Source organism: Rana temporaria, chromosome 9 (assembly GCF_905171775.1).
Source record: "Rana temporaria chromosome 9, aRanTem1.1, whole genome shotgun sequence".
Lineage (NCBI taxonomy): Eukaryota > Metazoa > Chordata > Amphibia > Anura > Ranidae > Rana > Rana temporaria.
In genome coordinates this window covers 5926418-5954163 of record NC_053497.1, presented here as the reverse complement: position 1 = coordinate 5954163, position 27746 = coordinate 5926418, and the positions used below count along the sequence as shown (strand labels likewise).

At 52.1% G+C, this 27746-nt stretch overlaps 1 protein-coding gene across 2 annotated transcripts; it reads left to right on the top strand.

Annotated features, from left to right (window-relative positions):
* The first annotated feature begins 825 nt into the window (after window positions 1-825).
* On the top strand, window positions 826-26616 carry LOC120913045 (membrane transport protein XK-like). Of its 2 annotated transcripts, XR_005743477.1 has the most exons (4): window positions 826-1294; window positions 6149-6411; window positions 23879-25208; window positions 25560-26616. XR_005743477.1 is itself a non-coding variant. In XM_040322721.1 (3 exons), exons 1-3 carry the CDS (start codon window positions 951-953, stop codon window positions 24601-24603), a joined length of 1332 nt encoding a protein of 443 aa, XP_040178655.1. In that variant the 5' UTR covers window positions 826-950; the 3' UTR covers window positions 24604-26616. The 2 variants fall into 2 exon arrangements, 1 of the variants encoding a protein (XP_040178655.1); XM_040322721.1 differs by having other exon boundaries at window positions 23879-26616.
* Window positions 26617-27746: the final 1130 nt, after the last annotated feature.

Sequence of the window (27746 nt, the reverse complement as noted above, 5' to 3'; positions counted from 1 at the left end):
ACCCAGTGGAGGGCGGGTGTAACCGGTGCGCTCTAGGACCCAGCGGAGGACGGTAGTATCGGGCGGTCTCTAGGACCCAGCGGAGGACAGTAGTATCGGGCGGTCTCTAGGACCCGGCGGAGGGCGGTAGTATCGGGTGCTCTCTAGGACCCGGCGGAGGGCGGTAGTATCGGGTGCTCTCTAAGACCCGGCGGAGGGCGGGTGTAACCGGTGCTCTCTAGGACCCGGCGGAGGACGGTAGTATCAGGCGCTCTCTAGGACCCGGCGGAGGACAGTAGTATCGGGCAGTCTCTAGGACCCAGCGGAGGGCGGGTGTAACCGGTGCGCTCTAGGACCCAGCAGAGGGCGGGTTTATCTGGCGATCTCTAGGACCCAGTGGAGGGCGGGTGTAACCGGTGCGCTCTAGGACCCAGTGGAGGGCGGGTGTAACCGGTGCGCTCTAGGACCCAGCGGAGGACGGTAGTATCGGGCGGTCTCTAGGACCCAGCGGAGGACGGTAGTATCTGGCGATCTCTAGGACCCAGCGGAGGACGGGTGTAACCGGTGCGCTCTAGGACCCAGCAGGGGGCGGGTGTAACCGGTGCTCTCTAGGACCCAGCGGAGGACAGTAGTATCGGGCGGTCTCTAGGACCCAGCGGAGGACAGTAGTATCGGGCGGTCTCTAGGACCCAGCGGAGGACGGTAGTATCGGGTGCTCTCTAGGACCCAGCGGAGGGCGGGTGTATCTGGCGGTCTCTAGGACCCAGCGGAGGACGGTAGTATCGGGCGGTCTCTAGGACCCAGCGGAGGACAGTAGTATCGGGCGGTCTCTAGGACCCAGCGGACGGCGGCACACACCTGCTCTCACACATCAGCGGAGGATCTGTAGACGTGTTGTTGTGAGGAGACGGCGCGCGGCTCCCGGGGCCCCTCGGTGTCCGCACACCGGGGAAGGAGAGATCGGGGCTCTCATGGGCGGGGTGTGTAGTCTGATCTCTCTGATTATGGAGGACGTGTATGAGGCCGGTCCGTCTCCCCCCGGTGAGGACTTTGTGCCGGTCCCGTCCCGTAGCAGACCTCCGGTCTCCATCCTCCTCTCCACCTTCCTCTTCTGTGCGGAGACGGCGGCCGCCTGCTGGATGGCGGCGGGGTACGGGCGCTCGGAGGACGAGGTGTGGATGTCTCTGACCATTGTCTTCATGCTGGTCCCATCCATCATGGTCCAACTCACCCTGACCTTCATCCACCGGGACCTGGGCCGGCACCGCACCCTCGTACTGCTCTGGCACCTCTTACAGCTGGGACCCATCATCAGGTACCGCGGGGGAATGGACAGTGAGTGGGCGGAGCGAGACAGAGGGGAGGTCTGCATGAGTGTGGAGAAAGAGTGGTCTGCGTGGGTGGGGTAACAGAGAGGAGATCTGAGTGGGTGGGTGTGGCAAAAGAGAGTTCTGCGTGGGTGGGGTGACAGAGGGGAGGTCTGTGTGGTTGTGGAGAAAGAGAGGTCTTTGTGGGTGGGTTGACAGAGAGAAGGTCTGCATGGGTGTGAAAGAGAGGTCTGGGTGGATGGGGTGATGGCGAGGAGGTCTGCATGGGCAGGGGTGACAGAGAGGAGGTCTGCGTGGGCGGGGTGACAGGGAGGTCTGTGTGGGTGGGTGGCAGAGAGGAGATCTGAGTGGGTGGGTGTGGCAAAAGAGAGTTCTGCGTGGGTGGGGTGACAGAGGGGAGGTCTGTGTGGTTGTGGAGAAAGAGAGGTCTTTGTGGGCGGGTTGACAAAGAGGAGTTTCGCATTGCATGTGGAAAAAGAGAGGTCAGTGTGGGTGGAGAGACAGGGGAGGACTTTGTGGGCGGGTTGACAGAGGGGAGGTCTGCGCCGGTGGGTTGACAGAGGGGAGGTCTTTGTGGGCGGGTTGACAGAGGGGAGGTCTGCGTGGGTGTGGAGAAAGAGAGGTCTTTGTGGGCGGGTTGACAGAGAGAAGGTCTGCATGGGTGTGAAAGAGAGGTCTGGATGGGGTGATGGCGAGGAGGTCTGCGTGAGCAGGGGTGACAGAGAGGAGGTCTTTGTGGGTGGGTTGACAGAGAGAAGGTCTGCATGGGTGTGAAAGAGAGGTCTGGGTGGATGGGGTGATGGCGAGGAGGTCTGCATGGGCAGGGGTGACAGAGAGGAGGTCTGCATGGGCAGGGGTGACAGAGAGGAGGTCTGCATGGGTGACAGAGAGGAGGTCTGCATGGGCAGGGGTGACAGAGAGGAGGTCTGCATGGGCAGGGGTGACAGAGAGGAGGTCTGCATGGGCAGGGGTGACAGAGAGAAGGTCTGCATGGGCAGGGGTGACAGAGAGGAGGTCTGCGTGGGCGGGTTGACAGAAGGTAGGTCTGCGTGGGCGGGTTGACAGAGGGGAGGTCTGCGTGGGTGGGGTGACAGGGAGGTCTGTGTGGGTGGGTGGCAGAGAGGAGATCTGAGTGGGTGGGTGTGGCGAAAGAGTTATGCGTGGGGTGACAGAGGGGAGGTCTGTGTGGTTGTGGAGAAAGAGAGGTCTTTGTGGGCGGGTTGACAAAGAGGAGTTTCGCATTGCATGTGGAAAAAGAGAGGTCAGTGTGGGTGGAGAGACAGGGGAGGACTTTGTGGGCGGGTTGACAGAGGGGAGGTCTGCGCCGGTGGGTTGACAGAGGGGAGGTCTTTGTGGGCGGGTTGACAGAGGGGAGGTCTGCGTGGGTGTGGACAGAGGGGAGGTCTTTGTGGGCGGGTTGACAGAGAGGAGGTCTGTGTGGTTGTGGAGAAAAAGAGGTCTTTGTGGGCGGGTTGACAGAGAGAAGGTCTGCATGGGTGTGAAAGAGAGGTCTGGATGGGGTGATGGCGAGGAGGTCTGCGTGGGCAGGGGTGACAGAGAGGAGGTCTGCGTGGGCGGGTTGACAGAGGGGAGGTCTTTGTGGGCGGGTTGACAAAGAGGAGGTTCGCATGGGTGTGGAGAAAGAAAGGTCAGCGTGGGTGGAGAGACAGGGGAGGTCTTTGTGGGCGGGTTGACAGAGGGGAGGCCTTTGTGGGCGGGTTGACAGAGGGGAGGCCTTTGTGGGCGGGTTGACAGAGGGGAGGCCTTTGTGGGCGGGTTGACAGAGGGGAGGTCTGCGTGGGTGTGGACAGAGAGGAGGTCTGCGTGGGTGGGGTGACAGGGAGGAGGTCTGTGTGATTGTGGAGAAAGAGAGGTCTTTGTGGGCGGGTTGACAGAGGAGGTTCGCATGGGTGTGGACAGAGAGGAGGTCTGCGTGGGTGTGGACAGAGGGGAGGTCTGCGTGGGTGTGGACAGAGGGGAGGTCTGCGTGGGTGGGTTGACAGAGGGGAGGTCTGCGTGGGCGGGTTGACAGAGGGGAGGTCTGCGTGGGCGGGTTGACAGAGGGGAGGTCTGCGTGGGCGGGGTGACAGAGGGGAGGTCTGCGTGGGTGGGGTGACAGAGGGGAGGTCTGCGTGGGTGGGGTGACAGAGGGGAGGTCTGCGTGGGTGGGGTTACAGAGAGGAGGTTTGTGTGATTGTGGAGAAAGAGAGGTCTTTGTGGGCGGGTTGACAGAGGAGGTCTGCGTGGGTGGGGTCAGAGAGGAGGTCTGCGTGGGTGGGGTCAGAGAGGAGGTCTGCGTGGGTGGGGTGACAGGGAGGAGGTCTGTGTGATTGTGGAGAAAGGGAGGTCTTTTTGGGCGGGTTGACAAAGAGGAGGTTTGCATGGGTGTGGAGAAAGAGAGGTCAGCGTGGGTGGAGAGACAGGGGAGGTCTTTGTGGGCGGGTTGACAGCGGGGAGGTCTTAGTGGGCGGGTTGACAGAGGGGAGGTCTTTGTGCGTGGGTGTGGACAGAGGAGAGGTCTGCATGGCTGTGAAAGAGAGGTCTGGGTAGATGGGGTGATGGGGAGGAGGTCTGCGTGGGTGGGTTGACAGGGAGGAGGTCTGCGTGGGTGTGGAGAAAGAGATGTCTGCATGGGTCGGTTGACAGAGAGGAAGACTTTGTGGGCGGGTTGACAAAGAGGAGGTTCGCATGGGTGTGGAGAAAGGAGAGGTCAGCGTGGGTGGAGAGACACAAGTGAGGTCTTTGTGGGCGGGTTGACAGAGGGGAGGTCTTTGTGCATGAGTGTGGACAGAGGGGAGGTCTTTGTGCGTGGGTGTGGACAGAGGGGAGGTCTGAATGGGTGTGTGAGAGGTCTGTGTGGGTGTGGACAGGGATGAGATCGGTGTGTTTGTGGAGAGAGGTCTTTGTGGGCGTGTGGACAGCGGGGAGGTCTTTGTGCGTGGGTGTGGACAGAGAAGAGGTCTGAATGGGTGTGTGTGAGAGGTCTGGGTGGGTGGGGAGATATAGAGGTGGTCTGCATGGGTGGGGTGACTGTGGGTGCATCGTTTGCCACCCTCCAAAAAAGATACCACCAGCCTTCAATGATTTGCATAACTCCTCCCAAGAGATGTATAGCACCCTGCTTGCCCCTCCCACCAGACAGAAACTGCCTGCATTGCATAGAGAAAGACAGAGACTAAAATAATGTAATAAAAATGGAAAGGTTTGGGGGGGGGGGGGGGGGGGGGGGGAAACAGTATTTATATTCCGGTACAATTTTTATTTTTATTTTTTCCTCTCCTTATTATAAATCTTTATTGAAGGTAAAGAGCAAATGAAGCCCCTCCCCCTTCCCTAGAACCTATGAAAAACGTAGGATTCGGAGCGAAGCCTCCTGGAGAGGAAAGGGTTGAAGAAAAGAAGTGACAGTTGCGTGCTGACCCGAGACGATGAGTCACGATTGGCTGATTTGCTAATGACAGGTCTCCGTGGCCTCCTCCATGAACGTGGGTTAGGACAAACGTCTGCATTGAGAGACTCGTTAGAGTTTCCTATGGGCCCAGATCTTCCACCCGGGGCCAGGACAAGGGGTGGGCAGGAGGGGGAGCTGCCCTGGGAGCACACACCCAAGTGGGTTATGGCTTCAAGTCAGCTACTGCTGTTGCACTTCCCTCCAGTATGCCCAGCTGACACAAAACGCACACGCAACGCGTAGGGTGGGGCAGGAGTACAGGGATGGCATTACACTGATAGGATGCATACACACAGACTTGATTAGAGCCTGAGATGCTCCAGGAGAAATCTGTGACGCAACGCGTAGGGCAGGAGTACAGGGATGGCATTACACTGATAGGATGCATGCACACAGACTTAATTAGAGCCTGAGATGCTCCAGGAGAAGTCTGTGACGCAACGCATAGGGTGGGGCATGAGTACAGGGATGGCATTACACTGATAGGATGCATGCACACAGACTTGATTAGAGCCTGAGATGCTGCAGGAGAAGTCTGTGACGCAACGCGTAGGGCATGGGTGCAGGGATGGCATTATGCCGATGGAATGTGTGCATGCAGACTTCCTCAGGGTGGATGGATACTCCTGAGGAAGTATGGTGATGTAATTTCACTGATAGGGTGCATGCACACAGACTTGATAAGATGCTCCAGACGAAGTCTGTGACACAACGCGTAGGGCAGGGGTGGCATTATTACCAGTAGAATGTGTGCACGCAGACTTCATCAGGGTGGATGGATACTCCTGAGGAAGTCCGTGACACAATGCGTAGGGTAGGGCATGAGTACAGTGATGTCATTAAACTGATGGGGCGTGCGCACAAAGACTTCCCAGGGTGGGTGGATTCTTCTGAGGAAGTCCGTGACGCAATGTGTAGGGTGGGGCATGAGTATGGTGATTTAATTACACTGATGGGATGCATGCACACAGACTTGATTAGAGGCCGAGATGCTCCAGACGAAGTCCGTGACACAACGCGTAGAGTAGGGCATTAGTACAGGGATGGCATTATGCCGATGGGATGTGTGCATGCAGACTTCCTCAGGGTGGATGGATACTCCTGAGGAAGTCCGTGACACAACGTGTAGGGTAGGGCATGAGTACAGTGATGTCATTACACTGATGGGGCGTGTGCACGCAGACTTCCTCAGGGTGGATGGATACTCCTGAGGAAGTTGGTGACACAACGCGTAGGGTAGGGCATGAGTACAGTGATGTCATTACACTGATGGGGCGTGCGCACACAGACTTCCTCAGGGGGGGGTGGATGCTCCTGAGGAAGTCTGTGACCAAAACGTGCTCTTATTTTATATGTGGTTTATATTTTTTTTTATTCTTTCGCCCCCTAGATGTGTGGAGGCGTTAATGGTCTACTGTCAGATGGGCCGCGAGGAGGAACCCTACGTGACCATCTCCCGAAAGAAGCACCACCGCAGCTGGGGGGTGTTTGAAGAAGAGGAGCGGGAGGTGGGGCACAGTCTACGGAAGTTGGCCACGCATCGCGACGCCTTCAAGCGCACGGCCGTCATCCAAGCTTTCCTCGGCTCCACCCCGCAGCTCACCCTTCAGTTGTACGTCACCGTCCTGGAGAGATACGTCCCCCCCGCACGAGGTGAGGCCTTCATCAGTATGAAACCTATAGACGCGTCGCCCAATCCAGTCCTGAGATTCGCACAGCTCTGCCACACACAGCACAGCCCTGATCGGCAGGGAAGGGGGATCTTGGTCTTTCTCTGCTGCAGTTTCACTTTCGCTTTCATGGTCCCTGCTTCACCCATCTTAAAGTGACAGGGAACGGAGAGCTGCCAAAGAGGCTTTACAACTCCGGCTGCAGTAGGGGGCAGTGTGGTGCGTCATTTGGCACATAATAAAGCAGTATTTTTTTTTATTTTTTTTGTACAAACTTTATTTAAAGTGTACAAAACATAGGGGCAGATCCACGTACCTTTTGCGCCGGGCGCAGCGTATCTAAGATACACTACGCCGCCGCAACTTATCTTTTTTTTTTTAATCCACAAAGAATCCACGCGGTAATTTACGGCGGCGTAGTGTATCTCTGGCGGCGTAAGGGCGCGGAATTCAAATGGCTGTAATGGGGGCGTGTTTTATGTAAATACGTTGTGACCCTGACGTAAACTACGTATTTTTTTTTTTTTAACTGCGCATGCACCGTCCCTGGGGGTATCCCAGTGCGTATGTTTGAAATTAAAGCGGATGTGCCACTAAAACAATATATTAAAAGCTAGCAGCTACAAATACTGCAGCTGCTGACTTTTAATATAAGGACACTTACCTGTCCTGGAGTCCAGCGGTGATCGCAGCAGAGGATGAGCCGATCGCTCGTCACCCTGCTGCTTCCCCCTCCATCCACGGTGAGGGAACCAGGAAGTGAAGCGCTGCGGCTTCACTGCCCGGTTCCCTACGGCGCATGCGCGAGTCGCGCTGCGCCCGCCGATTGGCTCACACGCTGTGTGCTGGGAGCCGAGTGTTCCCAGCACACAACGGGCGACAGACGGGATGTGACGGAATGCCCGTCTTTCGCCCGTAGCGTGTGGCCGGAAGTGGGTGCAAATACCTGTCTTTAGACAGGTGTCTGCACCCCCCTCCCCCCTGAAAGGTGTCAAATGTGACACCGGAGGGGGGGAGGGTTCCGATCAGCGGGACTCCACTTTAGGGTGGAGGACCGCTTTAAACCGGAAACCAGCCAATGCTTCCGACGAGTGACGTCATTCTACGCAAATCCCTATTCGCGAACGACTTGCGCAAACGACGTAAAAAAAAATCAAAATTGGACGCGGGAACGACGGCCATACTTAACATTGAGTACGCCTCAGAATAGCAGCTTTAACTATACGCCGGAAAAAGCCGAACGCAAAATGCGCCGGACGTACGTTCGTGGATCGCCGTAAATAGCTAATTTGCATACTCGACGCGGATTTCGACAAACGCCACTTAGCGGCCGCCAAAAAATTGCATCTAAGATCCGCCGGCGTATGAAGACGTTCGCCTGTCGGATCTAGCCGAGATGCCGTCGTATCTTGTTTTGAGGATTCAAAACAAAGATACGATGCAGGAAATTTCAAATTACGTGTAATGGAATCGCTGTACTCATGCTCTACCCTACGCGTTGCGTCACCGACTTCCTCAAGAGCATCCACCCCTGAGAAGTCTGCGTGCACATGTCCCATCAGTGTAATGATATCACTGTACTCATGCCCTACGCGTTGCGCCACCGACTTACTCAGGAGAATCCACCCCAGAGAAGTCTGCGTGCACACGTCCCATCAGTGTAATGATATCACTGTACTCATGCCCTACCCTACGCGTTGCGTCACAGACTTCCTCAGGAGCATCTCAACCCCTAAAGAAGTGTGTGCGCATGCATCCTATCAGTGTAATAACATCACCATACTCATGCCAAAGTACCAAATCGCTCGTCTGCAAGTCGTACAGAATACGGCCGCCAGACTGGTGACTGGGAAAAGGACATGGGAATCAATCTCACCTTCACTGAGAACCCTTCACTGGTTGCCAGTAAAAGACAGAATTGTATTTAAAGCACTCTGCCTGACACATAAGTGCATCCATGGGAAGGCTCCGCAATATCTTTGCGACAAGATAGAACCTCACAATTCGAATCGCGTTCTGCGATCCACCGACCAAAATCTGGTCAGGGTTCCAAAAACCAAATACAAGTCCAAAGGAGAAAGAAGGTTTGCTTTTCAGGGTCCGAGACTATGGAACGCTTTACCAACCAGCGTTCGGTTGGAGGAAAACCACCTGACTTTCAGAAGACGGATTAAAACTCTGCTCTTTTGATGTCATGAGACACGAACAACTAGCGCCCAGAAGCGATTCAGTTCGCATGTGCCGCGCTATATAAGTTTTTCATTCATTCATGCCCTACCCTACACATTGCGTCACAGACTTGCTCAGGAGAATCCACCCCTGAGAAGTCTGTGTGCACACGTCCCATCAGTGTAATGATATCACTGTACTCCTTCCCTACCCTACGCGTTGCGTCACAGACTTGCTCAGGAGAATTCACCCCTCAGAAGTCTGCGTGCACACGTCCCATCCGTGTAATGATATCACTGTACTCATACCTTACCCTACGCGTTGCGTCACAGACTTGCTCAGGAGAATTCACCCCTCAGAAGTCTGCGTGCACACGTCCCATCAGTGTAATGATATCACTGTACTCATACCTTACCCTACGCGTTGCGTCACAGACTTGCTCAGGAGAATCCACCCCTCAGAAGTCTGCGTGCACACGTCCCATCCGTGTAATGATATCACTGTACTCATACCTTACCCTACGCGTTGCGTCACCGACTTGCTCAGGAGAATCCACCCCTCAGAAGTCTGCGTGCACACGTCCCATCCGTGTAATGATATCACTGTACTCATACCTTACCCTACGCGTTGCATCACCGACTTGCTCAGGAGAATTCACCCCTCAGAAGTCTGCGTGCACACGTCCCATCAGTGTAATGATATCACTGTACTCATACCTTACCCTACGCGTTGCGTCACCGACTTGCTCAGGAGAATCCACCCCTCAGAAGTCTGCGTGCACACGTCCCATCCGTGTAATGATATCACTGTACTCATACCTTACCCTACGCGTTGCGTCACAGACTTGCTCAGGAGAATTCACCCCTCAGAAGTCTGCGTGCACACGTCCCATCCGTGTAATGATATCACTGTACTCATACCTTACCCTACGCGTTGCGTCACCGACTTGCTCAGGAGAATCCACCCCTCAGAAGTCTCCGTGCACACGTCCCATCAGTGTAATGATATCGCTGTACTCATGCCCTACGCGTTGCTTCACAGACTTCCTCAGGGGCATCCACCCCTCAGAAGTCTGCGCGCACACGTCCCATCAGTGTAATGATATCACTGTACTCATGCCCTACGCGTTGCATCACCGACTTGCTCAGGAGCATCCACCCCCCAGAAGTCTGCGTGCACACGTCCCATCAGTGTAATGATATCACTGTACTCATGCCCTACGCGTTGCGTCACAGACTTGCTCAGGAGCATCCACCCCTGAGAAGTGTGCGTGCACACGTCCCATCAGTGTAATGATATCACTGTACTCATGCCCTACCCTACGTGTTGCGTCAGACTTCCTCAGGAACATCCACCCCACAGAAGTCTGCTTGCACACGTCCCATCAGTGTAATGATATCACTGTACTCATCCCCTACGCGTTGCGTCACCGACTTGCTCAGGAGAATCCACTCCTGAGAAGTCTGCGTGCACACGTCCCATCAGTGTAATGATATCACTGTACTCATGCCCTACCCTATGCGTTGCGTCAGACTTCCTCAGGAGCATCTCAACCCCTAAAGAAGTGTGTGCGCATGCATCCTATCAGTGTAATAACCTCACCATACTCGTGGCCCGCCCTACACATTGCGACACGGACTTCCTCAGGAGTATCCACTCAGAGGAAGTCTGTGTGCACACATCCCATCGGCATAATGCCATCCCTGTACTCATGAGCCACCCTATGGAGTTTACTCACGGACTTCCTCAGGAGCATCTGGCCCTGAGGAATCTTGGTGCGTGTGTCCTGTCAGAGATAACGGCCCGGATTCAGAAAGCAGTTACGACGGCGTATCTCCAGATACGCCGTCGTAACTCCGAATGCGAGCCGTCGCAACTCGGCGACTGATTCATAGAATCAGATACGCCTTACAGTTGCCTAGATACGAGCGGCGTAAGTCTCCTACGCCGTCGTATCTTGGGTGCATATTTACGCTGGCCGCTAGGTGGCGCTTCCGTTGATTTCCGCGTTGAATATGCAAATGAGCTAGATACGCCGATTCACGAACGTACGTGCGGCCGTCGCATTTAGTTACGCCATTTACGTAAGACATATGCCGGCGTAAAGATAAAGCAGGTCTCTAGGTGGCGCAGCCCATGCAAGGTATGGACGTCGGAACAAGCGTATCTTTTTACGTCGTTTGCGTATAGGGCTGTGCGTAAGTTACGTTCACGTCGTAGGCAGTGTTCAACGTATCTTAGGCATTCTATCCGACGCATGCGCACTGGGATATGTCCACGGACGGCGCATGCGCCGTTCGTTCAAAACGTCAATCACGTCAGGTCACGATTCATTAGCATAAAACACGCCCACCTCTTCACAATTTGAATTAGGCGCGCTTAGGCCGGCACATTTACGCTACACCGCCATAACTTAGGACTCAAGTGTTTTGTAAATACAGCACTTGCCTCTCTAAGTTGCGGCGGCGTAGCGTAAATACCATACGCTACGCCCGCCCACACTTGCGCCGCCCTACGTGAATCTAGGCCAATATCTCTATAATTTTTGTATTAGATTTGGCTTTTTAATATAAATTTATCGTCGGACATTATCGGCACCTTTTTGAAGCGGTGTTAAAAATCGCGCTAGGTGCGTATTTTGGTCAGTTAAAAAAACGCACCAAAAACTCGCCTCCCTAATGAAAATGCATGGGAAACGCAGCGAGAACGCATCACAAATGCGCCAGTGTTTCAGATTTGATACATTTTTTATTTTATTTTTGAGTTGCACATGACCTATGAAAAACGCCATAAGCGCAGTAAAATGGCGGCAAAATTGTGTCAAAAGCGCCTCCATTGATTTTAGAAAAATTCGACCAACCACAAGCCTTCGATCTCTGCCCCCCGCTCAGGTTTCGGGAGGTTCGGAGCGACTCTGTTTTTCTCGTTCTGTATCTGCGATGATTCATTGTTGAGGAATGAGAGGGGCGGGGCGGTGAGGTGAGTTCCCACGCCCGGCGTTCTCTAATTACAATGTGTACATCCTCCCGTGACCCCAGGGGGCGTGTCACTGAGAGCGTCAGGAAAGCAGGCTCACCTATTGTCCTCAGCTGCGGGGCAGAGACTGAGACTATTCCCAGGATGGGTGACCCCCCCCCCCCCCAGGTACTGCGCTGAAAAGGGCCTCCCCTTCAGTACCAAGATGTGTGAGCATTGCCTGTCAGCAAACACCCCCCCCCCTCACTAAAAAAAGCACTAACCTGCATGCTTACCCTCCTCCTCCTCCCAGTACAAAGCCCCCTCCCCCTTGCTGGAATAGCCCCTCCTCCCCCAGCACAAATATTTGCACCCCCCCATCCACCCTCCTACCACAAATGTTCTCTCCCCTTAAATCTCCCAGCCCCCAAAAAAAATCGCCCCCCTCCCCTCCTAGCACAAATCCTCTACCCCTCAAATTTCCCCTCTGAGCACAAATGCACCCCAATCATCCCTACTAACAAATTCTCCCCCCCCCCCCAAAAAAGTCCCTTGAAGCACAAATCCTCTACCCCTATAATTTCCCCTCCCAGCACAAATCCTCCCCACCCCAAGTTTCCTCACCCAGCACAAATACCCTCCAACTATCCGTGCTAGCATAATCCACCCCCCCCCCCCTCCAGCACAACCCCAGATTTTCTTTACCAGCACAAACACCCCCCCATTCATCCCTACTAGCACAAATCCTCTTCTCAAATTTCCCCTCTGAGCACAAATCCACCCCCCCCCCCTCAGCACAAATACCCTCCAATCATCCATGCTAGCACAAACCTCCCCCCCCCAAAAAAATGTCCCTTCCAGCACAAATCCCCCCCCCCTCAAATTTCCCCTCTGAACACAAATCCCCCCCCCCTCAGCACAAATACCCTCCAACCATCCCTACTAGCACAACCCCCCCCCCCCAAAAAAAATAATGTTCCAGCACAAATTTTCCTTCTGAACACAAGTGCCCCACAGTAGTCCCTACTAACACCCCCCCCAAATAAAAGTCCTCCCTAGCACAAATCCTTCTCCCCCCTCCTCACATAATACCACATTTCCCAGGGCAGCCGCCCCTTCTGCCCCCCCCCCCCCCTTTCCCTTGTCTCAGCCCTGATGAGGGGGAAGGGCAGGAACCAGGAAAGACACAATATATAATCAGATTGAACAGACCGTGGAAAGTCTGAATTGTGTTTTGCAGGACAGATGACGTCTGCCAAGTTTTCTATTTGCTCTCTTGCACAAACGTTACACTTTAACCTGAAATGGAGAAAAGTCGCTCCGTGTAAAACAGAACCGTTCCACTTTCTATTGCCCAACCAAAGTCATGTGATAACACCTGGGAGATCCGCCCACCTTCCCTGAGACCATCTCATTCATGAAGCTGGACTCTAATAGGTAGATTCAGGTAGAGTTAGGCCGACTTATCAGTAGATAAGCCGACCTAACTCAGAATCTACGCCGGCGTTTGTTTAAGTGTATGCTCAAACAGAGATACGCTTAAACAAAGCTAAGATACGACGGCTTGCGCCATCCTATCTTAGATTGCAATTTTTCGGATGGCCGCTAGGTGGCGCTTCCATTGCGGCCGGCGTAGAATATGTAAATGAGCTTTTACGCCGATTCCCGAACGTACGGCAGGCCGCCGCAGTCGAAGTACGTCGTTTCCGTAAAGGCCTAAAGTTATTACACCTATGAGGTGGAATAACAATGTTGAAGTATGGCCGCCGTTCCCGCCACGAGGTTCGAAATTTTTACGTCGTTTGTGTAAGTCGTCCGCGAATCGGGAGTTACGTCGTTTACGTCCGCGTCAAAATCAATAGGCCCGTACGGCGTACTTAGCCGCTATGCGCACTGGGAAATGTAGGCGCCCGGCGCATGCGCAGTGTCAAAAAAAGTGAGGTCAAGCCTCATTTCCATACAACACGCCCCCCTCCAACCAATTTGAATTAGGCGCCCTTACGCCCGCCGTGTTTACACTACGCCGCCCTAAGTAAGGAGGTAAGTGCTTTCTGAATCATGTACTTTCCTCTCTTGCTTAAGGCGACGTAGTGTAAACACGCTAGGCTACGCCGACCTATTTTTAGGCGCCCCTACGTGAATCTACCCATAAATACTTATATGGGAGAGATTTTACCCACCAAAGGATTTGAAATTCTCTCCATTTTTAGTCCAGTGCAGACCATGCACCACATTTCAGCCCTCCATAGGAGCTTCCACCCCTGAGGAAGCCTAGGCATGCTTTCTGAGTGTGATCATGGCCCCTCCTTGTGCTCTGTTACAGACTTCCTCAGGAGAAGTCCGCCCCTGAGGAAGTCTGTTTTATGCATCTTGTGAGTGTGATGACATCACAATGCTCTATCTTGTGCCCATTGTCACAGACTTCCTCAGGAGAATCTGCCCCCCGAGGAGGCCTGTGGGCATGTTACCTGTGAGTGTGATCACATCACTATGCACACGGTCCCACTCAATTTCTTTCATCAGACTTCCTCAGGAGCATCTGGCCTGAGAGAATCTGCATGCTTCTTGTGAGTGTGATGACATCACTATGCTCATTTTTTTAATATTTTTATTTAAGGGTTAGGTGTCAATTTATTCATCATTACACCGTATTAATTTATTGTATTTATTTATGATTATTTTTATTTATCTGTGTTTTTATTTTACATTTATTTATTCACTTATTATTGTTCGTAGCAGGGCGCGACAAATCCTGGTCGCCATGGCGACTAGAAATAGGGTCCTGGCGACTTGGCTTGGAAGGGGCCATCTGGTGGTGAGCCATTGGTATTACAAGTTATTACCACCAGATGTGTGAGCTGGCGCCATCTGGTGGTGGCCGTTGGTATTACAAGTTAAGCATTACAAGTTAAACAGCAATTCTAATGTAATTTTTCACTATTTTTCACTATTTTTCACTGCCATCTCCTTCCCTCTAATTAGAACCCCCAAACATTATTATATATATTTTTTATCCTAACACCCTAGAGAATAAAATGGCGATCGTTGCAATACTTTCTGTCACGCCGTATTTGCGCAGCGGTCTTACAAGCGCACTTTTTTGGGAAAAAATGACACTTTTTTTTTTTATTAAAAAATAAGACAACAGTAAAGTTATCCCCATTTATTTTTTAATATTATGAAAGATAATGTTACGCCGAGTAAATTGATACCCAACATGTCACGCTTCAATATTGCGTCCGCTCGTGGAATGCCGACAAACTTTTACCATTTAAAATCTTCATAGGCGACGTTTAAAAAAAAATCTACAGGTTGCATGTTTTGAGTTACAGAGGAGGTCTAGGGCTAGAATTATTGCTCTCGCTCTACCAATCGCGGCGATACCTCACATGTGTGGTTTGAACACCGTTTACATATGCGCTTCTGCGCGCAAGCTCGTCGGGACGGGGTGCGTTTTCTGGCTCCTAACTTTTTTAGCTGGCTCCTAGATTCCAAGCAAATTTGTCAAACCCTGCCCTAACAAAAATGTTTTCTAATAAATGAAAGCTGATGGGGGGGAAAAGCTATAAAAACGTAGCAATAAATAATGCAACAGCTGATAGTTTTCTCTATTGTCTAATAAAGAAAACCCCACAGATCAAAAATTTGTATAAAAAAAAAAAAACGCAAAGAGGCGATTCAGTTCGCATGTGTTGCGCTATATAAGTTTCTCACGTTCGGGTGTGAATGCATCCTTGGTGCTCTGGACTGAGACCAGTACACACTGCAGAGGGATGTGCTTTGTTCATATTTCATGTCCGAGGATTCCGTGTCTAGAGAATGATGTCACCAGTCCCGGTGTGTGTATGACGGGGTTGGATTTCTGTGTCGCCAGCATAGGCTGTAGCTACAATAAACAGTTGGTGTCGGGGGTTGGGAGCGGGTTGGGGACAGACGTGACAATCGTGTACGGAATGTTTTGTATGATCGATGGGGGATGGGAGGAAATGGTGGTTTGCGCAGTTCTCTTCATCGCTGTCATCTCTCTATTTTGGTTTCATAATCAGTAAAGATTTATATCGGCACTTTTCTGGAGAAATACAACAAAAACAACAAAGGAACCTTCTATAGTTCTTATTGTAACCCCTTCAATACCGGGCACTTTTACCCCCTTCCTGCCCAGGGCGATGTTCAGCTTTCAGCGCGGTCACACTTTGAATGACATGTCAAACAACACAAATCACATTTTTTTTTTTTTTTTTTTCACACAAATACAACTTTATTACCACTGGGGTTTTTCTTTTTTTTACTAAACAAACTAAAAAAAAAAAAACGTTTCTTTCTAAGTTTCTGTTATAAAATTCTGCAAATAAATAATCTTTGGGCCAGATCCACAGAGAGAGTACGCCGGCGTATCTACTGATAGCTACTGATACGCCGGCGTACTTTCAAATTTCCCGCGTCGTATCTTTAGTTTGAATCCTCAAAACAAGATACAACGGCATCTGGGTAAGATCCGACAGGCCTTCGGATCTAAGATGCAATTATTCGGCGTCCGCTGGGTGGCGTTCCCCTCGCTTTCCGCGTCGGGTATGCAAATTAGCTATTTCCGATGATCCACGAACGGACGCGCGGCCGTCACATTCTCTTACGTCGTCTCTAGTCGGCTTTTTTCGGCGTATAGTTACAGCTGCTGTTTGGTGTACTCAATGTTAAGTGTGGCCGTCGTTCCCGCGTATAATTAAAAAAAAAATAATTTTGTTTGCGTAAGTCGTCCGTGAATCGGGCTGGACGTAATTTACGTCCACGTCAAAACAATGACGTCCTTGCGCCGTCATTTAGCGCAATGCACGGCGGGAAATTTAGGGACGGCGCATGCGCAGTTCGTTCGGCGCCGGGACGAGCTTCATTTAAATGAAACACGCCCCCCTACTCGCCGATTTGAATTAGGCGCCGTAGCGCCGCGAGAGATACACTACGCCGCCGTAACTTACGGCGCGAATTCATCCGGGATTCAAACCAAAAAAAGTAAGTTACGGCGGCGTAGCGTATCTCAGATACACTGCGCCGGGGGCAGATCTTTGTGGATCTGCCCCATTCTTCGTAAATTTAAACCAAAATTTATTCTGCTCCATTTCTTTGATGAAATAAAACTATATCATTATATATATATACATTCAATCCTGATGTACTGATCTAATTTCTTGAGGCCAGGAAAGTACAAATACCTCCCCCCCCTTGTGTGTGTTTTTGTTTTTGTTTTGGTTTTGTTTTTTTTGTAAAGTAGACAGTTCAGTGTATTACGCAAGAGGCATGGCAGGTGTTGTGTTTTTTTTTTTTTTTCATAATTTTTTGGAAAATTAGTAACTCTTATTTAATTTTTTTTTTTTTCATACGGTCACCAGCGCAGTACAGCGTTTATCATATAACGAGTGTGGCAGTGATCAGGGACACTGACTGGTGGTACAGGTGTAAAACAAAAAAAGTTTCAAATTTCTTCTTCACCCCCAACCCCCCCCCCCCTTTTTTATTTTATTTTATGTGATTTGATGTGATTGGCCCAGGCTAATCACATGATACAGATGGGCTGTGATTGGCCCTGTCTGTACCATTTGATCACTGTGACCAATCGGAGCTAGGAATACAACTGTACTCAATGAATGACATGAAAAGAAAGCCATCCATTGTTTACAACTGTCATGTGATTGGCCACAGCGATCACATGGTACTGGCAGCGGGCCATCATTCGCTGTGTCCACCACATAGATCGTTCTCAGAATAGAGGTTCCCACCCAACCGTCATTTTACAGTGGGAAGCAACAAAAGGGGATGGAGGGGGGGGGGGGGGGGGGGGAAGGGACAGTGGCTGAGGCCAGGGGCGGACTGACCATTGGGGCACTCGGCCCTATGCCACTAGGGGGCCCCATCAGGGTTGCCAGCCTCAGTAAAACCAGGGTCAGTATGTAAAAATCTGTGTTTATTTTTACATCTGTCCCTGAAATGTCCCTTGCCAACATTTTTCTGGTCTAAAAATCCCAAGATTATAGCTGCCCCGCCTCTCCAGTACCCTTTCAGTGTGTGTGTGTGTGTGTGTGTGTGTGTGTATGCATACTGTATGTATGTGTCTGTGTGTATATACTGTGTGGCTCCATAATCTCCTATTACCCGGGGGCCCCATAATCTCCTATTGCCCGGGGGCCCCATAATCTCCTATTACCCGGGGGCCCCATAATCTCCTATTGCCCGGGGGCCCCATAATCTCCTATTGCCCGGGGGCCCCATAATCTCCTATTGCCCGGGGGCCCCATAATCTCCTATTGCTCGGGGGCCCCATAATCTCCTATTGCCCGGGGTCCCATAATCTCCTATTGCCCGGTGGCCCCATAATCTCCTATTGCCCGGTGGCCCCATAATCTCCTTTTACCCGGGGGCCCCATAATCTCCTATTGCCCGGTGGCCCCATAATCTCCTATTGCCCGGTGGCCCCATAATCTCCTATTGCCCGGTGGCCCCATAATCTCCTTTTACCCGGGGGCCCCATAATCTCCTATTGCCCGGGGGCCCCATAATCTCCTATTGCCCGGGGGCCCCATAATCTCCTATTGCCCGGTGGCCCCATAATCTCCTATTGCCCGGTGGCCCCATAATCTCCTTTTACCCGGGGGCCCCATAATCTCCTATTGCCCGGGGGCCCCATAATCTCCTATTGCCCGGTGGCCCCATAATCTCCTATTGCCCGGTGGCCCCATAATCTCCTATTGCCCGGTGGCCCCATAATCTCCTATTGCCCGGGGGGCCCCATAATCTCCTATTGCCCGAGGGGCCCCATAATCTCCTATTGCCCGGGGGCCCCATGAGTTGTCAGCCCGCCCCTGGCTGAGGCTGACCCTATAACATCCCCTCCCCCTAAAAGTTAAGGACTGTCTTGGTACGATAAAATTTACCTACATATAGTGTAAAAGGAAGATTTATTACATATAAAAAAAATGATACAATTAATACATAATTAAAATTAAAAAAAACAGAAGCCTGGAGTGACTCGATATCTGTGATTACAGACATAAGGAATGGTCTGAGCCTCGACTTGTTTCGTGGTAGAACCACTTCTTCTTCAGGAGAACCGCTCTATAAAACAAACAATCCAGTAAAACAAACAAAATGGTATTACAAAAGGAATACAGCATAAAAGTTAATAAAGATAATAATTGGCTTACCCAATTTAGGGTGGTCATGTGCGGCACAAAAACGCCCGAACCATTGACCCCACCATGCGGTGGACAGGGGGGGGGGGTGTACGGAGATCTCTGGGGGGGCATAATGTAAATAAGAATTATGGTGAAGTGCCCCCCCCCCCCCTCGGTCTATGCCGACCTTACCCAATGATGAGTAGCAGGAGAGCTGTCGGCAGAGAGTAAGGACATGATTAGGATCCAGCGCTGTAGATAGCAGCAGTGTTGCCAACCGTCCGTATTCTTACGGACAGTTCGTAAAAAACGGGCACTTTTTTCCCCCGTTCGTAAATGTCCGTGGTTTGCGGGAATGTGCCAGTAAAAATTGCCGAGATCGGTTCAGTTTTAAACTGCACATGGGGATTGGAGGCAGGGGGTGTTGGTGGCTGCGGTGGCACCGCAGGGGGAGATTGGAGGCAGGGGGTGTTAGTGGCAGGGGGTGATTGGAGGTAGGGGGTGTTGGTGGCACCGCAGAGGGGGATGGTGGCACCGCAGAGGGTGGGGGATGGAGACAGGGGTTGTTGGTGGCACTGCAGGGGGGATGGAGGCAGGGGACGATGGAGGCAGGGGGTGATTGGAGGCAGGGGGCCTGGGGGAAATTGGAGGCAGAGGGAGATTGGAGGCAGGGGGAGATTGTGGCACCGCAGAGGGGGTTGAAGGCAGGGGATGATGGTGGCTGCCGTGGCACCGCAGAGGGGGATGGAGGCAGGGGGCAATGGAGCCAGGGGGAGATTGGAGGCAGGGGGTGTTGGTGGCACTGCAGAGGGGGATGGTGGCACCACAGAGGGTGGGGGATGGAGACGGGTTGTTGGTGGCACCGCAGAGGGTGATTGGAGGCAGGGGACGATGAAGACGGGGGGTGATTGGAGGCAGGGGACGATGAAGACGGGGGGTGATTGGAGGCAGGGGACGATGAAGACGGGGGGTGATTGGAGGCAGGGGACGATGGAGGCAGGGGGTGATTGGAGGCAGAAGGAGATTGGAGGCAGGGGAAGATTGTGGCACCACAGAGGGGGGTGAAGGCAGAGGGTGTTGGTGGCAGAGGGGGATGGAGGCAGGGGGTGATGTGACTAAATAATTTGCCCTTATTATATCGAAAATAACAAAAATATGACATTTGCACCTAAAAATGTAATTTGTTGTAAAAAGTCAGTAAAAACATGGCTGCGCCAGTAAATTTCGGGTGTTGTGTCAGTAAATTTCAATCTGGTAGGTTGGCAACACTGGTGGATAGATGTGGGAGGGGCAGGAAATTATCTTGTAACCTTCAATCTCCAGCTAATCCCTCTATCCTCCGTAGCTCAGCAGTTTATTTTTCCTGATGTCAGATTCCAGAGCCTCCGCGTGAATTTCTTCCATTCTATAACACAAATACAACATTCTTTAAACTGTGGCTTTTTTTTTTGCAGAAATACAAAAAGCATTTTGTCCATTTTTTTAGCTGAGCAGCCACTGAGATTTGCTTACAGCGTGATGAAAACTGAAGCCGATTGTTCCCTTTTAGCAAAGATCATGTGGCCAGAGCTTCAGCTTTTTGGTAATGCCGTTCGCACTGGAAGGAGGCTGAATCAGCATTTTCCCCTGGAAAATTATTTAACGCTAAACTCTGAATCAAGAAGTATCTGGTGTTGGTTAGTTGGACCGCAGCCCTAGAGGGGGGGGGGGGGGAGGCGGGAAGAGAGTCGGTTGGACCACAGCCCTAGTGGGAGAGTCGGTTGGGCCACAGCCCTAGGGGGAGAGTCGGTTGGATGGACCACAGCCCTAGGGGGAGAGTCGGTTGGGCCACAGCCCTAGGGGGAGAGTCGGTTGGATGGACCACAGCCCTAGGGGGAGAGTCGGTTGGATGGACCACAGCCCTAGGGGGAGAGTCGGTTGGGCCACAGCCCTAGGGGGAGAGTCGGTTGGATGGACCACAGCCCTAGGGGGAGAGTCGGTTGGATGGACCACAGCCCTAGGGGGAGAGTCGGTTGGGCCACAGCCCTAGGGGGAGAGTCGGTTGGATGGACCACAGCCCTAGGGGGAGAGTCGGTTGGACCACAGCCCTAGGGGGAGAGTCGGTTGGACCACAGCCCTAGGGGGAGAGTCGGTTGGACCACAGCCCTAGGGGGAGAGTCGGTTGGACCACAGCCCTAGGGGGAGAGTCGGTTGGACCACAGCCCTAGTGGGAGAGTCGGTTGGACCACAGCCCTAGTGGGAGAGTCGGCTGGACCACAGCCCTAGTGGGAGAGTCGGTTGGACCACAGCCCTAGTGGGAGAGTCGGTTGGACCACAGCCCTAGTGGGAGAGTCGGTTGGACCACAGCCCTAGGGGGAGAGTGGGTTGGACCACAGCCCTAGGGGGAGAGTGGGTTGGACCACAGCCCTAGTGGGAGGAGTCGGTTGGACCACAGCCCGAGTGGGAGGAGTCGGTTGGACCACAGCCCGAGTGGGAGGAGTCGGTTGGGCCACAGCCCGAGTGGGAGGAGTCGGTTGGGCCACAGCCCGAGTGGGAGGAGTCGGTTGGGCCACAGCCCTAGTGGGAGAGTCGGTTGGACCACGGCCCGAGTGGGAGAGTCGGTTGGGCCACGGCCCTAGTGGGAGAGTCGGTTGGGCCACGGCCCTAGTGGGAGAGTCGGTTTGGGCCACAGCCCTAGTGGGAGAGTCGGTTTGGGCCACAGCCCTAGTGGGAGAGTCGGTTTGGGCCACAGCCCTAGTGGGAGAGTCGGTTTGGGCCACAGCCCTAGTGGGAGAGTGGGTTGGACCACAGCCCTAGGGGGAGAGTGGGTTGGACCACAGCCCTAGGGGGAGAGTGGGTTGGACCACAGCCCTAGGGGGAGAGTGGGTTGGACCACAGCCTTAGGGGACTTTTTCTGTTGAAAATTCCGACGGAGTTAAAAAGAGAACATGTTCGCAAATTCCGTTTGTCTGCATGGAACCCCCGACGGAGAAAAAAAAACATGCATGCTCGGAAGCATTGACCTTCATTTTTCTCGGCTCGTCTTGGTGTTGTACGTCACCGCGTTTTTTGACAGTCTGAATTTGGTGTGACCGTGTGAATGCAAGACGGCTTGAACGGAATTCCGTCAGAAAAACCCCATCAGAGTTTATTCCGACGGAAACGCCGATCGTGTGTACGGGGCATTACATGGTCATTGGAAAGATTACCCCCCCCCCCTCTTACAGAGAGCTAAAAAAAATATTAGTGTCAGTGGGAACTCATCACAGAGGAAGAAGTTGCTCATTGGTCAATGAACCCCCAGCAACGTCTGTAGGAACCCTGGCCCGGATTCAGAGAGCAATTGCGCCTGCGTAACCATAGTTACGCAGCGCAATTGCTGACTTGCGCTGGCGTTACGAATGCTCCTGATTCAGGAACATCGTAACGCCGACTGCAGCCTAAAATCTGCGTGGCATAAGGCTCTTATGCCACGCATATTTTAGGCTGCATTCTTGCGATGGCCGCTAGGAAGCGCTCCCATTGTGCTCAGTGTATAGTATGCAAATTGCATACTAACACCGATTCACAATGTTGCGCGAGCCCTGCGTACGCAAGTTACGTCGTTTCCGTACGGCGTGTTTAGCGTAAGGCTGCCCCTTCTAATAGTAGGGGCAGCCAATGCTAAAGGATACCCGTCGTTCCCGCGTCGCCAAATTTGAATTTCACGTCGTTTGCGTAAGTGATTCGTGAATGGCGCTGGACGCCATTTACGTTCACTTGGAAGCAAATGACGTCATTTGCCGCAATGCATGTCGGGAAAGTTTCCCCGACGGAGCATGCGCTCTACGCTCGGCGCGGGAGCGCGCCTAATTTAAATGATTCCTGCCCCCTACGGGATCATTTACATTAGGCGCCCTTACGCAGGGCAAATTTACACAGCGCACACGCAATTTACGGAGCTACTGCTCTGTGAATCGCGCGCAGCGCAGATAATTTGCGGGGGCGCAGGGCAAAAACGCTGCCCTGCGCCTCCGTAAAAAAGGGGCAAATCTCTTTGAATCCGGGCCCCTGGCTAAAAGGGCTCATTTAGAAGGTCCTCGTGGTTTTGGCTGTAAAGTAGAGGTAATTGTGAGGCATCAACGTATTTTAGACCTTATGATGTATTGTAATCAGTGACGTATTATGGCCTAGGCCAACAAGGCCCAGGCCTAGGGCGGCAAAATCACATCCTGTCCCCCTGTGCTCATCCCATTCTGTCCCCCTGTGCTCATCCCACCCTGTCCCCCTGTCCTCATCCCACCCTGTCCCCCTGTCCTCATCCCACCCTGTCCTCATACCATCCTGTCCCCACCCCGTCCCCCTGTCCTCATCCCACCCTGTCCCCCTGTCCTCATCCCACCCTGTCCCCCTGTCCTCATCCCACCCTGTCCCCCTGTCCTCATCCCACCCTGTCCCCCTGTCCTCATCCCACACTGTCCCCCTGTCCTCATCCCACACTGTCCCCCTGTCCTCATCCCACACTGTCCCCCTGTCCTCATCCCATCCCTCTGTCCTCATCCCACACTGTCCCCCTGTCCTCATCCTATCCTGTCCCCCTGTCCTCATCCCATCCTGTCCCTCTGTCCTCATCCCACACTGTCCCCCTGTCCTCATCCCACCCTGTCCCCCTGTCCTCATCCCACCCTGTCCCCCTGTCCTCATCCCACCCTGTCCCCCTGTCCTCATCCCACCCTGTCCTCATCCCATCCTGTCCCTCTGTTCTCATCCCACCCTGTCCTCATCCCATCCTGTCCCCCTGTCCTCATCCCACCCTGTCCCCCTGTTCTCATCCCATCCTGTCCCTCTGTCCTCATCCCACCCTGCCCCCCTGTCCTCATCCCACCCTGCCCCCCTGTCCTCATCCCACCCTGCCCCCCTGTCCTCATCCCACCCTGTCCCCCTGTCCTCATCCCACCCTGCCCCCCTGTCCTCATCCCACCCTGTCCCCATGTCCTCATCCCACCCTGTCCTCATCCCATGAAAATGACAGGGCGGGTCTTAAAAAGGAAGGGGTGCGTCATATATAAAGTAGGTGGTGCGCGAGTTTCACCAGGCCTAGGGCGGCACAAAACCTAAATACACCCCTGATTGTAATATCAAATTTTAACATCATAACCTTTTTTGTTACGTGTTGTTAAATACGGTATTCTTTTGTCTTCGCAGCTTTCCTCATGGCGATGTCTCTAGCATCCACCACCTACGGCGCCTCGGTCCTTAACATCCTGGCCATCCAGATCAAATACGACGACTACAAAGTGCAGTTGAGCGTGCCGGCCTTCGTCTGCGTGGTTCTGTGGAGGGCACTGGAAATCGCCACCCGCGTCACAGTCCTGGTGCTCTTTTGTGCGGCGCTGAAACTCTGGGTGGCCGTGGTGATCGTGGTGAATATGGTGGCCCTCTTCCTATTGCCGTGGGTCAACTTTTGGAGAAGAGGGAACAGCATCCCCGAGAACGTGGAGAAAAGCTTCAGCGGGATAGGCACCATGATCGTCTTGGGCTCAGTGACGTTGTTGTACTCCGCCATCAATATGTTTTGTTGGTCGGCCGTCCAACTCAACTTGGCCGAAAGAGGCCTCATCGATCAATCGCAGAACTGGGGGAGGCTCAGCCTCCACTACGCCTTTAGGTTGCTGGAGAACACGGCTCTGATTTTACTCTGGTATTTTTACAAGGAAGACGGCTTTGAGTATTTTTGCTCCCCGCTCCTCGTCGTGCAGCTGTTGTTCGGGTATGCCGCGGCCATTTTTTTCATGCTGTTTTTCTACCAGTACTTTCACCCGTGCCGGTCGCTGTTCAGCCGGAACGTGTCGGACTTGTTATCGTGCGCTTATTGCAAAACGACGAAGCCTTTGCAGAGGCGAGGGGTGGGAAGAGAGAGCATTGTATGAGGGAGGTACGCCGAAAAGGTTCGGTTTGGTTCAGCTTGAGCAGGAAATAACTGTAGCGAAGTTGTGGCGGTTATCTTTTTTTTTTTCCCGCACGCTGTAATGTGATATGCGATTCACTCAGGAACAAGAGAAGTGCCTATGCCAAGTCTTATCACTGCAGAGCAGCTGTGCAAAGAGCGCGTTCAGCTGTCGCTCGTGCTACTGTTACAAGCAAAGACCTCAACGGCGTCGTCGTTCACAGTTTTTAATGCGCTTATAAAGCTGAACTCCAGGCAGACGAGCTAGATACGTCGACGACGTATAAATAAGGGGGTTGATTTTTACCTGGCAAATGTTTTTCTGTCCATCCAAGTCCTGAGATTTACAGAGCCCTGATGCAAAGCGCACACCTTTCCCTGTTATAGACTGTAGACCAGCGGTCCCCAACTGGTACCAGGGACCGGTTTTGTGGAACACAATTTTTATTTTTATTTTCTCCATGGATTTGTAAGGGGAGATAATCTGGCCTTTTAGATGCAGTGACGTACTGATGGGAAGTATCTGTGCTAAAGATCTTCATTTGCAGCCGCGCCCCAGCACTAGCATCACCGCTTTGGCTCCATAAGGTTTTCATAGAAGTCTCTGTGCTAAAGATCTGCATTTGTAGCCACTTCCCAGCACTAGCATCACCGCTTTTGGCTCCATGGAGTCTCTGTGCTAAAGATCTTTAGAAGTCTCTGTGCTAAAGATCTGTATTTTAAACTGCTCCCTAGAACTAGCATCACCGCTTTGCCTCCATAGGGTTTTCAAAGAAGTCTCTGTGCTAAATATCTGCATTTGTAGCTGCTTCCCAGCACTAGCATCACCGCTTTGGCTCTATGGAGTCTCTGCGCTAAAGATCTTTAGAAGTCTCTGTGCTAAAGATCTGCATTTGTAGCTGCTCCCCCGCACAAGCATCACCGCTTCGGCTCCATAAGGTTTTCATAGAAGTCTTTGTGCTAAAGATCTGCATTTGCAGCTGCTCCATAGGGTTTTCTTAGAAGAATTTCTATGCTAAAGATCTGCATTTGTAGCTGTTCCCCCGCACTATCATCACCGCTTTTAGCTCCATAGGGTTTTCAAAGAAGTCTCTGTGCTAAATATCTGCATTTGTAGCTGCTTCCCAGCACTAGCATCACCGCTTTGGCTCTATGGAGTCTCTGTGCTAAAGATCTGCATTTGTAGCTGCTTCCCAGCACTAGCATCACCGCTTTGGCTCTATGGAGTCTCTGTGCTAAAGATCTGCATTTGTAGCTGCTTCCCAGCACTAGCATCACCGCTTTGGCTCCATAGGGTTTTCATAGAAGTCTCTGTGCTAAAGATCTGCATTTGCAGCTGCTCCATAGGGTTTTCTTGGAAGAATTTCTATGCTAAAGATCTGCATTTGTAGCTGTTCCCCAGCACTATCATTACCGCTTTGGCTCCATGGAGTCTCTGTGCTAAAGATCTGTATTTTAAACTGCTCCCTAGAACTAGCATCACGGCTTTGCCTCCATAGGGTTTTCAAAGAAGTCTCTGTGCTAAAGATCTGCATTTGTAGCTGCTCCCCAGCACTAGCATCACCGCTTTGGCTCCATAGGGTTCTCATAGAAGTCTCTGTGCTAAAGATCTGCATTTGCAGCTGCTCCATAGGGTTTTCTTAGAAAAATTTCTATGCTAAAGATCTGCATTTGTAGCTGCTCCCCAGCACTATCATCACCGCTTCGGCTCCATAGGGTTTTCATAGAAGTCTCTGTGCTAAAGATCTGCATTTGTAGCTGTTCCCCCGCACTAGCATCACCGCTTTTGGCTCTATGGAGTCTCTGCGCTAAAGATCTTTAGAAGTCTCTGTGCTAAAGATCTGCATTTTAAACTGCTCCCTAGAACTAGCATCACCGCTTTGGCTCCATAGGGTTTTCAAAGAAGTCTCTGTGCTAAAGATCTGCATTTGTAGCTGCTCCCCCCGCACAAGCATCACCGCTTTGGCTCCATAGGGTTCTCATAGAAGTCTCCGTGCTAAAGATCTGCATTTGTAGCTGCTTCCCCAGCACTATCATTACCGCTTTGGCTCCATGGAGTCTCTGTGCTAAAGATCTGTATTTTAAACTGCTCTCTAGAACTAGCATCACCGCTTTGGCTCCATAGGGTTTTCAAAGAAGTCTCTGTGCTAAAGATCTGCATTTGTAGCTGCTTCCCAGCACTAGCATCACCGCTTCGGCTCCATAGGGTTTTCATAGAAGTCTCTGTGCTAAAGATCTGCATTTTTAACTGCTCCCTAGAACTAGCATCACGGCTTTGCCTCCATAGGGTTTTCAAAGAAGTCTCTGTGCTAAAGATCTGCATTTGTAGCTGCTCCCCCCGCACAAGCATCACCGCTTCGGCTCCATAGGGTTTTCATAGAAGTCTCTGTACTAAAGATCTGCATTTGTAGCTGCTTCCCAGCACTAGCATCACCGCTTCGGCTCCATAGGGTTTTCATAGAAGTCTCTGTGCTAAAGATCTGCATTTTTAACTGCTCCCTAGAACTAGCATCACGGCTTTGCCTCCATAGGGTTTTCATAGAAGTCTCTGTGCTGAAGATCTGCATTTGTAGCTGCTTCCCAGCACTATCATTACCACTTTGGCTCCATAGGGTTTTCATAGAAGTGTCTGTGCTAAAGATCTTCCTCTGCAGCCGCGCCCCAGCACTAGCATCACCGCTTTGGCTCTATGGAGTCTCTGTGCTAAAGATCTGCATTTGTAGCTGCTCCATAGGGTTTTCTTAGAAGAATTTCTATGCTAAAGATCTGCATTTGTAGCTGTTCCCCAGCACTATCATTACCGCTTTGGATCCATAGGGTTTTCATAGAAGTCTCTGTGCTAAAGATCTGCATTTGTAGCTGCTCCCCCCGCACAAGCATCACCGCTTCGGCTCCATAGGGTTTTCATAGAAGTCTCTGTACTAAAGATCTGCATTTGTAGCTGCTTCCCAGCACTAGCATTACCGCTTTTGGCTCTATGGAGTCTCTGCGCTAAAGATCTGCATTTTTAACTGCTCCCTAGAACTAGCATCACGGCTTTGCCTCCATAGGGTTTTCAAAGAAGTCTCTGTGCTAAAGATCTGCATTTGTAGCTGCTTCCCAGCACTAGCATCACCGCTTCGGCTC